Source organism: Lepus europaeus, chromosome 9 (assembly GCF_033115175.1).
Source record: "Lepus europaeus isolate LE1 chromosome 9, mLepTim1.pri, whole genome shotgun sequence".
Taxonomy (NCBI): Eukaryota; Metazoa; Chordata; class Mammalia; order Lagomorpha; family Leporidae; genus Lepus; species Lepus europaeus.
The window spans coordinates 109,578,242-109,594,671 of record NC_084835.1 but is presented as its reverse complement, the minus strand read 5'-3'; the positions used below and the strand labels follow the sequence as shown (position 1 = coordinate 109,594,671).

Here is a 16,430-nt window from a genome sequence, read left to right as displayed (position 1 = left end):
GATCACTTGAGGGTTATCTGGAGAGTAAGGTAAGAAAATACTCCGGGCTGGCGCCGTGGCTCAACAGGCTAATCCTCCGCCTTGCGGCGCCAGCACACCGGGTTCTAGTCCCGGTCGGGGCACCGATCCTGTCCCGGTTGCCCCTCTTCCAGGCCAGCTCTCTGCTGTGGCCAGGGAGTGCAGTGGAGGATGGCCCAAGTGTTTGGGCCCTGCACCCCATGGGAGACCAGGATAAGCACCTGGCTCCTGCCATCGGAACAGCGCGGTGCGCCGGCCGCAGCGCGCTACCGCGGCGGCCATTAGAGGGTGAACCAACGGCAAAGGAAGACCTTTCTCTCTGTCTCTCTCTCTCTCACTGTCCACTCTGCCTGTCAAAAAAAAAAAAAAAATACTCCGTTGTCAATTATTTCATGTAGTTCTGAAAATAAGTTCCACTCCTTCTTTGAAAACAATTGAAATTCTGTCAAGTACATTTATATTCCATTCTAATAAGAATATTGTAGGAAAAGGTAATTATATTTACCTACTCTACTGAAAAAGATAAAAGCAGTTGTGAAAAAAGTAAATATAAAGAAGGCAGAAATGAGGAGTTTCATGTACTGGCACTCTTAACTATTAAATGAATCTTTTCAGTGACTCAGATCTTTTCATGGAGGGAAGCAGTTAATGCAGCCCCTACCCCATCTCAAAGGTTATTAAAGGACTACTAAGAATGGAAATAAAGTATAAGTAGTATAAAATAATACCATGAGATTTATACATAAAAGATGAAGCCATATAGTCTACCTTAGCATACAATCTGTGACCATGAAATTTTACACAATAAATTTTAGCAATTACGCTGTCATATAGAGTGATTTTTAGGATTTTAATAAAAAAAATTCTTTGGGAAGCTAAGCTGCTAATATTCTACATCTTCCTTCCAGAACGTAAGTTCAGTACCTTCTATCTGTGGCACTTCACCATGAAGCTTGGCTTTGCTGGAGAAGGGTGCATTCTGTAGCACTAATGCAAAGAGAGATGGGATCAATGACTGCAAGGCAGAAAGGTACATGTGGAGCTTATGTTCATCCAGCCCATGTTCTCCTTCCTGAAACATAAGCAAGTGGAAGCTAAGTTTAGTCTTTTGAAACTGCATTGCTAATTGGATTTATGCTGTTTTTCCTTTCTGTGGCAAATACAATGTTTAAGGAGCTGTATATTGTACTAAAAGGTTAACATTTGATTGAAAATGTCAATGAATCTTTTCTTTATTTCTCTAAGTGTATGAAAATGTGAGGAAACACTAACATACTATAGGAGTAATAGAACCTTTTATATGGAAAATTTCAGGGTAAACCAGTCATGTTGGGAACATCTTTTACAAGTTCTCCTTTTCTTCAGAGGTCTTCAAAATTCTGTCAGTCAGGGTAAAGTAATTTAAGTGAGCCACAGGAAGAATTCTAAATGCTCAACTGCTAACCAAGCAGCAGGGCTTCTTACTTCCCCTCTCCCACTTCCTATCTCCTTTTATAGATTTGATGACATCAGTATGTGCAAGCACTTTAAAATAATTCAATACAAAGATAAAATGTAAAAGAAACTTTAAAAAGGAAACAGAGATCATGAGAAAACAGGGAAAAAAAGACTATTATGGTATACAGAAACCAAGTGTTAAAAGGAAAAAAAAAATTAGAGATAGTATCTACCTTCATGGCACACCATAAGCATTATAGAAATGTTAGTCTTCTCACCTCTACAAGGAACATTTGACACCATGTAATAAGAAGGCTTTAAAAAACTCATATTTTAGTTATCTCTGCATATTGGAATTGGAGCAGTGATACTTTATGTAAAATGCTTCAGTCCTCAGAGAGACAAGAAAGAGCTAGCTTTCTGAATAATGTAGGCATTATTTCCATGAAGGTGCTATTTCAGCTAACAATGCAGATCATGCCCCTTCTCCTCAAGCTTCAGCAAAGCAAAACTTCCTCAGCTCCCTCACATGGCTCCAGCCCAGGAAAATCTTTAATAATGTATTTGAATATTCAGCTAAGTAGTTGCTTCTATTCCTCTGTGATGGCTGAGAATAGCTTAAATTCCTATAAACAAAGGAAGAACTTACCCTGAGAAGCTTTTCAATCTTGTTCAGCAACGTAGGTATAAGATGAGACTGTAAATTTCCAAGTTCTGTAGTCCAGGCAGCATAAGCTGGTAAAAATACTTGATGTGTGGCACTAACTACTCTTTCTGAAGGATCACCCAAGGCAGACAGCAACAACTCAAAACCCTGCCAAAGGGAGACAAGCAAATGGATATTTTTAACAGTAAACTTCAAAAAATAAAAAGTAGTAAATATACATTTCAATAAATTTAGGAACCTATTTTCAGCAAGAAAGCCATCCATAATAATACTTTTTCCATTTTCTTTAAGGAAAATGTTATATATCCATTGATGAGCAAACAATGAGAAGGGGTCATTAACACAGCATATTTTTTCTTTTTTAAAATTTTTTTTTTATTTGACAGGTAGAGTTATAGACAGCGAAAAAATATGGAACGCTTCATGAATTTAATACAGCATACTTTTGCTGATTTTCTACCAGGTAGACACTGTAAATGAATCACAGTATTCTTCCACTGCATTGTAAAATTAAAGCTTTCTCAACGAATTCAAGGTGACATAATTGCCATCCCTTCTTTCTCTAGGTGTCTGAATCAGAGATTTGAATTATACTATTTGAAATTTTCTTTTTTTTTTTTTGACAGGCAGAGTGGAGAGTGAGAGTGAGAGAGAGAGAGAGAGAGAGAAAGGTCTTCCTTTGCTGTTGGTTCACCCTCCAATGGCACGCTGTGGCCAGCACACCGCGCTGATCTGATGGCAGGAGCCAGGTGCTTCTCCTGGTCTCCCATAGGGTGCAGGGCCCAAGCACTTGGGCCATCCTCCACTGCACTCCCTGGCCACAGCAGAGAGCTGGCCTGGAAGAGGGGCAACCGGGACAGAATCCGGCGCCTGGTCAGGGACTAGAACCCGGTGTGCCGGCACTGCAAGGCAGAGGATTAGCCTGTTGAGCCATGGCGCCGGCCTTGAAATTTTCTAACAGAGCAAAAGGGCTTCATTGTAAAAAACATACCTGTTGATATTTGTCTGGATCATCAATATATCCCATAATGATACCAAGGCTTTTGATGACAGCTTCTCTTACCAAATCTGCCTTATCTTCCATTAACATTTGTTGCAACATTGAAAGAACCAAGGAGCTACGAATTTCTTTCTGAAAATAAACAACATGCTTTTACTACTCACCAAAGCACAAAAAGTAAGGGAAATAAGACAGATACCGATGTGTTCAAAATTCAGATTTAAAACAAAGTATCACTGCTATATTTACTTCAAATCGTTATTTTTTGAAGGTATAAAAATCATAGTTAGCCAAAACTTCATTCTTCTCCAAGTAATAACATCTACCCTGAGTTCTGCAGGAAGTATCTCTCAGCATGTTTTCATGTCTTCACTAGATAAGTATAATTTCCTCAAATCCTTATAGCCACACTAACAAACGCTTTTAGCAAATCAACAAAGTCAAATGGAAAATGTCTCTTATATCACTATCTGTTAAATACAAGGAAGAGCACTGAGAATTGTACGTACGGAAGGGATTATAAAGTCACTGACAATTAAAGCATTTGCCTGGGGTAGGGTGAGAAAACGTCATTATGAAAATTGGCATTCTTATTTCTTGAAGGAGAAAAGTTGTCAAACAGGATAATAAGATGCAATAGTGATGTTCAAAAGTACTTTAAAAAATACATTGCTATTGGGGCCAGCATTGTGGTGTAGTGAGTTAAGCTGCTGCCTGTGACATGGACATCCCACATGGCCGCCAGTTTGAGTCCTGGCTGCTCCACTTCTGATCCAGCTCCATGATAATGTGCCTGGGAAAGCAGTGGAAGATGGCCCAAGTGCCTAGGCTCCTGCACCCACACGGGAGACTGGATGAGTGCCTGGAAACCTGGCTCCTGGCTTCGGCCTGGCTCAGCAATATAGCATTTAGGGAGTAAACTAGTGGATGGAAGATAGCTCTGAAAATATAAGCTTGGATCCATATAAATTTTTATTTTATTGAAGTATTAATTAAAAACAATTAACAGTGGATACCCTTGGAGAGAATGTTTTGGACTGGAAATGAAAGTCTTTGATTTTCTTTTTATGCTTTTCTGTATCATAAGGGCATTATTAAAAAAAATTTTACACACACACACACACAAGGAGGAAGACTTTGGACTATTCCTTCTTTATATTTTTCTGAATAAAATACTTATTCACTTTCCAAACGCCCACACTGGCTGGGACCAGGAGCTGGAATATAATCCAGGTCTCCCAAGTGTGTGGCAGGAATTCAACCATCATCATTGTTGCATTTCAGGATCAAAATTAGCAGGAAGCTGGAGTCAGAAGCCAGGGCTGGGCGCTGAACATAGGCACTCCAAGAGGGGAATGCTGGGGTTTTAACCTGCAGTTTACCTTCCAGGCTGAACGCCCATCCCAATATTGCTCTTTAAAAAGACACCTGTTGGGGCCGGCGCTATGGCGCAGTTGGTTAATGCCCTGGCCTGAAGCGCCGGCATCCCGTGTGGGCGCTGATTCTAGTCCTGGCTGCTCCACTTTCTATCCAGCTCTCTGCTACGGCCTGGGAAAGCAGTAGAATTAGTCTCAAGTCCTCGGGCCCCTGCACCCACGTGGGAGACCTGGAAGAAGCTCCTGGCTCCTGGCTTCGGACTGGCGCAGCTCCGGCCGTTGTGGCCAATTGGGGAGTGAACTATTGGATGGAAGACCTCTCTCTTTCTGCCTCTCCTCTCTCTGTGTAACTCTGACTTTCAAATAAATAAATAAATCTTAAAAAAAAAAAAAAGACACTTGTTTTCTGCCTTTCACTAAAGAATATGAGGTTAACAGTAAATCCAAATGAATAGCTCATGCACTGTTGCATGATTTAATTTTCTATAGTTGTTTTTGAGAACAATCTTACGGGGCTGGCACTGTGGTGTAGTGGATAAAGCTACTGCCTGCAGTGCCAGCATTCCATTTGGGTACCAGTTTGGGTCCCGGCTGTTCCACTTCTGATCCAGCTCTCTGCTATGGCCTGGGAAAGCAGTAGATGACTCAAGTCCTTGGGCCCCTACACCTGCATGGGAGACCTGGAAGAAGCTCCAGGATCCTGGCTTCAGATCGGTCCAGCTACAGACATTGTGGCCATTTGGGGAATGAACCAATGGATGGAAGACTTCTGTGTCTCTCTCTCTGCCTCTGCCTCTATAACTCTGTCTTTCAAATAAATAAATAAGTCTTCATTAAAAAAAAAAAAAGCAATTTTCGAAAAATACATTTTAAAGCATCAGTTAGCAAAAGTAAAATAGGCCAGATGGCATGTACTCTTCGTTTTTGGGGTCATAAAAATTTCTGTTGCAACTACTCAACTCTGCTGTTATAACACAAAAGCAGACATAGACAACACATAAAAATCAGTGTCGCTGTGTGCTGATCAAACTTTGTTTTTCTAAACAAGCTGTGGGCTGGATTTGGTATGCAGGTTATAATTTATCAATCTCTGATTTACATTACTCATTATTTAAATTAAAATAATTATGATGTTACCTCATCCCTTCTATCTTTAAGTCCTGCACTTTTGGGAAGATTCTTATATGGGCAATGATTCTTAATGTTTTTAGTGGCAGGAATCCCTTATTAACTTAAAAATTAATTAGTATATCAAACAGTTTTTGTTTAAGTTTTTTTTTTAACTTATTTGACAGGTAGAGTTATAGACAGTGAGAAAGGTCTTCCTTCTGTTGATTCAACCCCCAAATGGCCGCCACAGCCGGTGCTGCACCGATCCGAAGCCAGGAGCTTCTTCCTGATCTCCTATGTGGGTGCAGGGGACACTGCCCTCCTCCACTGCCCTCCCGGGCCACAGCAGAGAGCTGGACTGGAAGAGGAGCAACTGGGACTAGAACCAGTACCCATATGGGATGTCGGCACCGCAGGTGGAGGATTAACCAAGTGAGCCATGGCACCGGCCCAAAGTAAGATTTATTGATAGTTATCATAATAGAAATTAAAACTGAAAAATTACAAAAATTGTCAATTTGCTTAAAAATAAAAATAAACTCATTAAATGTTAACAAGAATAGTATTTTTTGGAAATAATTTATTAAAGAAACAAAAATATAGAAGTATTATTTTATATTTTGATTGAAAGCTCTTTCATATCTGACTTAAAAGAACACAGGTAATTCTCTTATCTGCTGTGTCCAATTTGGTATGATACGTTGTTTTGGTTGAAGTACTTAAGGGGTCTCCCTTCCATGGGTTCACCCCCCAAATGGCTGCTACGGCCAGCGCGCTGCACCGATCCAAAGCCAGGAGCCAGATGCTTCCTCCTGGTGGTGCAGGGCCCAAGCACTTGGGCCATCCTCCACTGCCTTCCCAGGCCACAGCAGAGAGCTGGACTGGAAGAGGAGCAACCGGGACAGAATCCGGTGCCCCAACCGGGACTAGAACCCAGGGTGCCGGCACCGCAGGCAGAGGATTAGCCAAGTGAGCCGGGGTGTGGCCTTGTACCTCTATTTTAACCCGTGATTAGTCATTTGGAAAAAACTGGACCACAGAGTTATGCAGATCTCCTTCATTCTATTCACATTTCACTATATCATCAAAAAAACTCACTGTTGTTATCAGAAAAGTCTACATATTAGAAGCTGTCAAGCTAATAGTGGCAGATAGAAGTTTCCCACAATTCTAGTGTTCATTTAAAAACTCTAATTTCAACACACACTGTCTACTTGTTTTCCAGGCTCACCTCACTTAATCCCATGAAAATATCTGCTACATATCCAAGCCTGAATAACTCTGTCAAGAGAGATTGGTGTGCCATGAAAAAGAGGGTCTATGGGCTGGCATTGTGGTGCAGTGGTTAAGTCATCACCTGTAGCTATGCTGGCATCCCATATCTGAGTGCCAGTTCTAGTTCCGACTGCTGTGCTTCTGATCCAGCTCCCTGCTAATGAGGCTGGGAAGGCAGTGGAAGATGGTCCAAAAATTGTGCTCCTGCACCCACATGGGAGACCTGGCCATTGCAGTCATTTGAAAGTGAACTAGTGAGTGGAAGAGCTCTCTTTGTCTCTCCCTTTGTCACTCTACCTTTCAAATAAATAAATCTTAAAAAAAAAGAAAAGTTTTGTCTGGCGCTCTGGTATAGCAGGTAAAGCTGCTGCCTACAGTGCCAACATCCCATATGGGTGCCAGTTCGAATCCTGGCTGCTCCACTTCTGATCTAGCTCCCTGTTAATGTGCCTGGGAAGCATCAAAAGATAGGCCCCTGCACCCACGTGGGAGACCTGGAAGAAGCTCCTGGCTCCTGGCTTCGGATCAGCCCAGCTCAGGCCGTTGCGGTCATTTGGGGAGTGAACCAGCGGATGGAATACCTCTCTCTCTACCTTCTGCCTTTCTGTAACTCTGACTTTCAAATAAATAAAATAAATCTTTAAAAAAAAAGTCTGGGTCAGCTCACAACTCAATTATATTAAGTGCTTATCCTGCAAACAGCTGTCATACTTAGCAGCTAAAGGCTTTTAAGAGTGTTTTCTGTTTTGTCTCCTAGAATATTAAAAAGATGCATGCTCAAGGTTCAAAATTGACTGATTTAGCAAGCTCCTTTAGAAGTGAAATTGGCTTATTCTATGACCAAGTGGCAGGGAAGAATACAACCCTTATTGGTTTATATGGTTGCCACTTTTCTGATTAGTGCTGATGCACCAGTTTTTGCCCCTAATCACTAACAGTGTAACTGTCAACACAGTGAAAGACAATAAACTGTTCTTATTATTATGACAATAGCTTTTACCTCATGGACCTCTTTAGAGGGATCTCAAGAATACCCTATGGTCCTCAGATCACATTCTGAGAACTGTTGATAGAGTTTCATATATTTATACTCAAGCAAAATCAATGGAAATGTGCCCATTTCTTTGCATGCCATACTGTAGTAATGTGAACTTTTCATTTCTTGGCTCACCTCATTTTTTGATTAAGACAGTACACAAGAGATTTTGAATTAAAATGTATTTAAGACACTTGAAAAAAGCTTTCTCTATTTTTAAAAAAAGAAAAAAAGGCAACAGTTCTTACAGGAAGGTAAGGTGCCAATGCTCCACAGGATTCTGCCACAAGCAGTCGTCTTTCTGGGTATTTGTGATTGATCTAGAGTAAAAAATACAGCAAACATGAGCAACATAACCTTTTTTTTTTCCAACAGAGAATTATTTTCACCACACTCCAGGGTATCCCTGTGTGGCTACACCTGGAATAAGGGAATCAGGGAGAGCCTAAACATGACGTTATGAAGTCATCTGTTAAGGAAAAAAGGGAAATTCAAAGATGAAAATCTAGAGATAATGAGCATGCATAAAACTAGATTTTTCTTAGGATGTCAGGAGAAATTAGGACCTTTCCCAAGCAACACTATTTTCTGATGAAAAACCCAGCTTCTGGATCTTATAGATATGGTCCATAATAAGTGCCAATCTTCTTTTTCACCAAAGGGAGTAGGAAGCAATTTCATCAGTGATTAGGCAAGGTCTTGACTAGCAATACCACTTTATTTTTAAGTTAAGCAGGCTTCAATCCATTTCTCAGTTTGCATATACAAAATGATGGAGTTTTGCTACTGTGATGACTACACTGAACTATAATAAAAAACAACAAAAAATGACACATACTGGGTTTTGTTCCCATGTCTTCTTCATAGAATATAAATCTTTGACAGCAAAAGGAGTATATCTGTTCTCATATTTGCATAGGAAAAGGTGACATAAGTCAATAATGTAATGAATGCCTAAAATTAAGAAAAGTTACATAGTAATCTACTGGGCTACCCACTAGAGGTAGGTATCTTGACAAATTCTGGAAATCCATGACTATTCATGTTACAGAAGAGGTAGTGTCACAGAGGTCTATAATGACATCTCTGAATTAAATTTAATTCAAGAAAGCAGAAAGGTTTGGATATCAAAGTATGCTTCACAGAAACTTTTGTTTCTCTTTAGTTGGGCTCAGAGAGCCTCTAAATTAAATGTGTGTACAACTGTACTATATACTACTAATGAACAAAATGAAATAAAATAAAGAAAATAATCCTATCTACAATATCATGAAAAAGAATAAGATACTTACAAACACAAAAAGAATTATAAAACTTGCCCTCTGATAATTGTTGATTTAATGAAATCATCAATGTTGAAAGAAAGAAATTTTGAAAGACCCAAACCAGTAGAAAAAACATCCTAAATTCATGGGCTGGAAGGTTTAATATGATTAGGATGGTGATATTCTCCAGATTAATCTACAGATTCAATGCATTATTGAATTTTTGCCCTGTAGAAATTAACAAGCTTATCCTGTAATTCATACAGAAACCCAAGGACTCAAACAGCCAAAACAATCATGACAGAGGAAGATGAAATTCAAGAGATTAGTATTAGCACTGGGGTGACTAACATGTTTTAAAGCTGTTGGTGATGGGGCCAGCACTGCAGGGCAGAGGATTAAGCCACAGCCTGTAGCACTGGCATCCCATATGGGTGCCAGTTCGAGTCCCTGCTGCTCCATTTCTGATGCAGCTCACTACTTGGGAAAGCAGCAGAAGATGGTCAAGTCCTTCGGCCTCTGCAACCATATGGAAGATCAAAAGAAGCTCCTGGCCCTTGGCTTTGGCCTGGCCCAGTGCTGGTCATTGTGGCCATTTGGGAAGTGAACCAGCAGATGGAAGCTTTCTCTCTCTTTTTCTCTAACTCTGCTTTCAAATAAATAAATCTTTAAAAAAATTTAAAAAATTGTGGTGATGAGTGTACAGTGCTGTGAGTACACTGAGAATTAGCATTTTACATTAGTCAACCATTTGGTATTTGAATTATACCTCAATAAAACTTAAAAAAATGAAAAGGCTATGAAAATTTAAATGTACACATGAATATCTACAATAGACTCGTAAATTCAAGGTTGTATATGTTTTATCCAAGTTACTTTTGGCTTTAAGTGATTAGAACAGAATGGGAGAAAATATTTGCAAGCTATACAAATGATAAAGGACTAATATCCAGAATCTATAAAGAGCTCAAGAAACTTAACAACAACAAAACAAACAATCCAGTTAAGAAATGGGCAAAGGACTTAAAACAGGCATTTTTCAAGAGAGGAAATTAAGGAAAAAACGCTCAGGATCACTAGCCATCAGGGAAATGCAAATCAAAACCACAATGAGGTTCACCTCACCCCAGTTACAATGGCTCTCATATAGAAACCAGCAAACAACAAATGCTGGTGAGGATGTAGGGGAAAAAGGTACTTTAATCCACTGTTGGTGGAAATGTAAACTGTGAAAGACACTGTGAAAGACAGTATGGATATACCTCAGAATTCTGAATATAGACCCAGCATATGACCAAGCCATCCCACTCCTGGGAATTTACCTCTAGCAAATGAAATCAGCATTTGAGAGAATTATCTGTACCCCTATGTTTATTGCAGCTCAATTCACAATAGCTAAGATATGGAATCAACCCAAATGCCGAACAACCGAAGACTGGATAAAGAAATTATGGTATATATACACTATGGAATACCACACAACGGTTAAAAAAAAACAACAACGAAATTCTGCCATTTGCAACAAAAAGGATGCAAGTAGAAATTATTATACTTAGTGAAATAAGCCAGCCCCAAAAAGACAAATACCATGTGTTCTCCCTCATTTGTGGTAACTAATAGAGTACTCTATAGGAGTAAAATTGACTTTGAAATGCAATGATTTTGAGCAGCCCCTGCCTCAACTACTGAGGAACAGTGTTTTTTTTCTTCTTTTTCATACTGTCTATTGAACTCTTAACTTAGTATAAGGTTAATCTTATGAGTATAAAGTTAACTGAAAATAGATCTTTGTAAAAAACTAAGAATGAGAATAGAAAAAAGGGTGGAAGTGTGGGTGAGAGAGAGGAAAGGATGGGAAGAATCACTGTATTCCTAAATTTGTATATCTGAAATGCATTAAGTTTCTATTCCTTAAATAAAATTAAAAAAAATAGTAAGGACAGTAATTTTTCTCTGTAAGCTCTCCTTTTTTTTTTTTTTTTAAAGATTTATTTATTTATTTGAAAGTCAGAGTTACATAGAGAGAGAATGAGAGGCAGAGAGAGAGAGGTCTTCCATCCAATGGTTCACTCCCCAGTTGGCTGTGCTGATCTGAAGCCAGGAGCCAGGAGTGTCTTCCGGGTCTCCCATGTGGGTGCGCCCAAGGACTTGGGACATCTTCCACTGCTTTCTCAGGACATAGCAGAGAGCTGGATTGGAAGTGGAGCAGCCTGAACCCGAACTGGCACCCATATGGAATGCCGGCACTGCAGGCAGTGGCTTTACCTGTTACACCACAGTGCCGGCTCCAGCTTTTAAGGTAGAAAAAAGTGCTTAATAATCTAAACATCAAGTCTATGAAGTCAATAATTTTGTGTTCCCCAGAGTATTGAGTTTTTAAAATTCCCTAACAGATCAGGGCAGGTATTTAACCTAGTGGTTAAGACGCTTGTATTCCATGTTGGAATACCTGGGCTTGAGTCCTGACTTTGCTCCAGATTCTTGCTTCCTGCTAATGGGCATCCTGGGAGGCCGCAGGTAATGGTACAGGCAGTTAGGTCCCCACCTCCCATGTGGGAGACCTAGATAGAGTTCCTGGCTTTAGTCTGTCCCAGCCACAGCGCTGTGGGCATCTGGGAAGTAAACCAGCAGGTGTGAGATCTCTCTTTCTCTGCCTTTCAAATAAATACAAATTTTAAAATTCAATTAAAAATCTAAAGTACCATCAGTAAAATAACTTATAAATGCAAAAACTTCACATACCAAAAGTTATTCTTTAAATACCATATGTATTTGAAATCCATACAGATATACAATAAGGACAAGATGTATTTCTCTACACACAAACACACCTTGCCCCTCCTTGAAACACCAGGCATACTCTCACTTTAGGGCACGTGTACTTGCTGTATCTTACTTCACTCAGATGCTTGCCTAAACATCACTTCCTCTGGAAGTGCTTCTAGGAGACCATATCCCATCACGTGCTAACCCTTATTCTGTTTTATTTTTTTCATAGCATATATTATTATCAAACAGCATACTATCTCTATTTTCCCATTAGAATGTCTTATCTTTTGTTCATTACTGTATCTTTAGTGACAACACCAGTATCTAGCACTAGAATTATTATTTTGTGTTTATTGAATGAATGAACAAGAGTATTCTTAAGCACTATTAAATCACTTGGCTGAGCTAGAGAAACAGCAGATTAATTTACACACCTTTCATTTCCTAATGGCTTTAAAAAACACATAATTTTTTAAACGAATTAGAATATAATCTTAAAGGAAAATCCAAGAAGCTAATTTACCTGTTCCCAACACTGGGGTAAAAGCTCAGCTTCCACACGTGTTGGTCCAACATGACGTGCAAATGCCACACACCCTGTCAGTATCATTTGCCTGAAAAATGACACAGACACAAAAACTTATATTTGCATTAGAAAGCATACCAAGGGCTAAGGGAAGAGTCATCTCTGTAATTCATATAAAATACATTATTTTTGCACAAATTAGGGCTTTGCAACAGTGAACTAGGATGTCACCAAGAGAGGAAGCTCCTTAAGTCTAGCTATTCAGACAATGGCAGCACTATTTGTGACAGAGTTTGTTAAAGGATTTCTGCTTGGTATGAAACTGGATTTCTTATCTCTTAAATTAATTTTCTACATACACATTCTGATATTCTAATATGATCAATGTTTTGGTTTCTACTCAACTTCAGTTTCTAGCCACTAAAACAACCAGTGATTGTTTTTTGTATTTCTATATTCAAAAGCATTAGTAGGCTATTAGTAAAACGGTATTTGAAAATTTCAGAACGTGGATGTTTTATCCTAGGTAACTACGGAGATAGTTTCTGAAATGCCTCCCAATGATCCCATCTTCTGATAGTTCAGTCCTTGTGTAGTCCCAGTCCCTTGAGATTACATTGTACCTAATCTAATGTCTTGTTTCTAATGGACAGAGTATGTCCAAAGTAATGGGGCACCACTTTTAGATTACGTTACAAATGTGTAATGTCCACTTTGTTGGACTCTATTACTTTCTCAGCTAGCATGCTTTGATAAAGCAAGCTGCCCTGCTAGTGAGGTCCATGTGACAAGGAATTAAAGGTGATTTCTGGCCAAAACCAGTGAAGAACTGAGACCTTCAGTCCAACAATCCATGAGGACTGACTCCTAACAAGGATCAACCACATGACTGAGATTATAGGCAAGTATCTTCCCCTAGCTGAGCCTTGAAATGGCCATAACCCTAGCAGACTCCTTGACTAAAGCCTTGAAAGGGAGCCTAGGGGCTGGTGCTGTGGTGCAGTGGGTTAATGCCTTGACCTAAAGCGTTGGTATCCCATTTGGGCGCTGGTTTGAGACCCAGCTGCTCCACTTCCAATCTAGCTCTCTACTATGGTCTGGGAAAGCAGAAGATGGCCCAAGTCCATGGGCTCCTGCACTCACATGGAGAGTAGGAAGAAGCACTTCGCTACTGGCTTTGGATGGGCGCAGCTCTGGCCGTTGTGGCCAATTTGAGAGTGAACCATTGGATGGAAGACCTCTCTCTCTCTCTGCCTCTCCTCTCTCTGTGTAACTCTGACTTTCAAATAAATAAATAAATCTTAAAAAAAAAAAAAAAGGGACTCTGAAAGCAGAGGACTGAGATTCCTAGTTCATAGAAACTGTTAAGGTAAAAATGCATTATTTTAAACCACTTCCTTCTGAGATACTTTTAGAACAGTTAATAATATAATACCTTCATCTGAATAGACTTATAACTGTAGTAACTAATAACTAATATAATGCTTTCATTTTAGTATACTTATAACCTAAAAACATCATAAAGTGTTAAATAAGATTTTTCATCTTCAGAATAAGTTCCATTTAAAATAATTATAAAATGCAGAATTTTAACTTTCATCTACTTTTGACTAACACTTTAAAACAGAAAAATCTCATGAGAAAAGAAGTATGCTTTAACAGATGTTGTAAAGTAACAAGTATCAAAGAAAACCAAAACAGAATGCTTATTTAATTCATGGTAATTATAAAATCAGTGCTTTCAGTGTAGGCACTGCTCATTGCTGTTTCTCAACATATGTAAATTTAAATTAACTGCAAAATGACTTAGCTTTTCATGTTTAGCCAGATTAGTTCTTATTGTGCTCTTAGATTGAGGAGAATAATGACAAAGATTGTTGGACAATGTTGGAGGAAGTGCTAGGACAACATGTCTTCATAGCACCGTGCAGCAGCTTCTTATTCACCACAATCTTTGTAATTTATATCACTTTTATGCCATCATCCTTTGTGTCCATGTCTCAAATTTTTTGTTTTTCTGTTTCCTTCTACTTTATGGAGGCAAATAAATGAAAACAAATAAAAAATAAATGAAAATTCTCAAGTCACTTTAGCTGCCTGTTTTCTACTGAAAATTTTTGAATATCTACAATATTTTTGTGTCCACTAAATATATGCATATATATACATGTTCCATAAATATTTGCTAATTGTAATAACTAAATTTTTTAAAATATAAGCATTTTTGGGGCCAGCACTGTGGCGTAGTGGCTAAAGCCACTGCCTGAGGTGCCAGCATCTCATATGGGCGCTGGTTCGAGACCCGGCTGCTCCACTTCTGATCCAGCTTTCTGCTATGGCCAGGGAAAGCAGTAGAAGATGGCCCAAGTCCTTGTGCCCCTGCATCCACGTGGAAGACCCAGAAGAAGCTCCTGGCTCCTGGCTTTGGATTGGCGCAGCTACAGCTATTGCGGCCACCTGGGGAGATAGAGGACCTCTCTTTCTCTCCGCCTTTCCTCTCTCTGTGTAACTGTGATTTTCAAGTAAAATAAATAAATAAAAAACAAAAAGCATTTGAACACTTATAAGAGGTACACACTTGTACAGAACTTTCCATGAAAAGAATTAAAATCACCAAAGACCACCACTACAACTGAAGAAAAATGTACAAGCTCAACAGGGAAAAATGTTAGGTCCCTCAAATCAAGCAAAGTTAATATTCAAAATACTATAAAACATGACAATATAGAAATGCAATTCAAAACAAAAAACTCAGATGACCTACAGGTTATTAACAGCACTGGAAATAGACTCCTATGGTAGTAAAACTAAACTTTACTACTTGTGGAAAATCACAGGTCAGGGATTATTTGACTACTAACTGGCTCAGGTAGGCAAATAAATCAGTGTCAAATAATATGATGTCAGTGATGGTTTCCAGTAAAGAACTGACAAAAGTATCAAAATTACGTTTTCTTGGGAATACCATCAAAGAAGCCCTGAGATTCAATAAGAAACAATAATAACTGATTGTCAAATGTATTCTGCCAATTTAAAAATTCATTTTGTTCATTTATTTAAACTATGTAAAGTATCATTAATCAGTGCATTATTCCACTTCATAAATAAATGTATCTCTATAAGATGCAATTAGATTTAGGTATGGACTTAAGTGTTTAATTTCTGATGTATTGACCTGAAGTTAAGGCAAATGGGTATCTTTGGCCACTAGGTGGCAGCTATTAGCTTTACATGTATCATATTGTGTAAAGAGGCTCTGATTTAAGTTTCTTGTGAAATTATGTATATTGTGAATATATATGTACTGAATTTGAAAGTTAGAGAGAGGTTCACCCATCCACTGGCTTACTCCCAACACCCACAACAGCCAGGGCTTGGATAAGTTGAAGTCATGAGCCAGGAATCAATCCAACTCTCCCATGTGGGTGACAGGGACCCAAGCATTGGAGCCATCACCCAAGGTGAGCATCAGCAGGAAGCTGAAATGGAAAGTGGAGCTAGGATTCGAAAGCAGGCACTTCAATATGGAATGTGGGCATCCCAAGTGTCGGCCAAATCACTGTGCCAAATGCCCACCCTGATGCTTGAGGTATTTTACTTTGCAAATTTAAAAATAGAAGTATAATCAACAGTATTTCATTAAGCTGCCACAATAGGGAATGATTAATTTTCAAGGAGAAAAATAAAACACCAATTTCCCTACACAGCACCACCAAATTGTCCTTAGAAAATTCTCAGTTTGCAATGAATATACTAATACAGTGGTTTAATTGCTCTTCCTCCTACTTGCCTAGCATGTAAAGACTGCTAGTGTGGATTAACTTTTGCTGAATCCTCAAAAGGGAAGGTTTTTCCATTTGTTCAGCTGTTTTCTAGACACTTTATAATTTATCTGTTCTACCCACAAGGTTCCCATTAAGACCTTCAGCATGTCTGCTCCCCCACCTCATA

General features: G+C 39.1%; 1 protein-coding gene across 5 annotated transcripts in view; it reads right to left on the bottom strand.

The window, feature by feature from the left end:
* RELCH (RAB11 binding and LisH domain, coiled-coil and HEAT repeat containing) overlaps nt 1–16,430 on the bottom strand; it is a 128,916-nt gene that overhangs the window by 44,076 nt on the left and 68,410 nt on the right. For all 5 annotated transcript variants that reach the window (XM_062201766.1, XM_062201767.1, XM_062201768.1 and 2 more), the window contains exons 12-16: nt 12,477–12,567; nt 8,168–8,239; nt 3,114–3,254; nt 2,105–2,269; nt 943–1,090 (exon numbers count right to left, since the gene is read on the bottom strand). In XM_062201766.1, the coding sequence (XP_062057750.1) occupies nt 943–1,090; nt 2,105–2,269; nt 3,114–3,254; nt 8,168–8,239; nt 12,477–12,567 (617 nt within the window). The remainder of the gene's footprint in view (nt 1–942; nt 1,091–2,104; nt 2,270–3,113; nt 3,255–8,167; nt 8,240–12,476; nt 12,568–16,430) is intronic.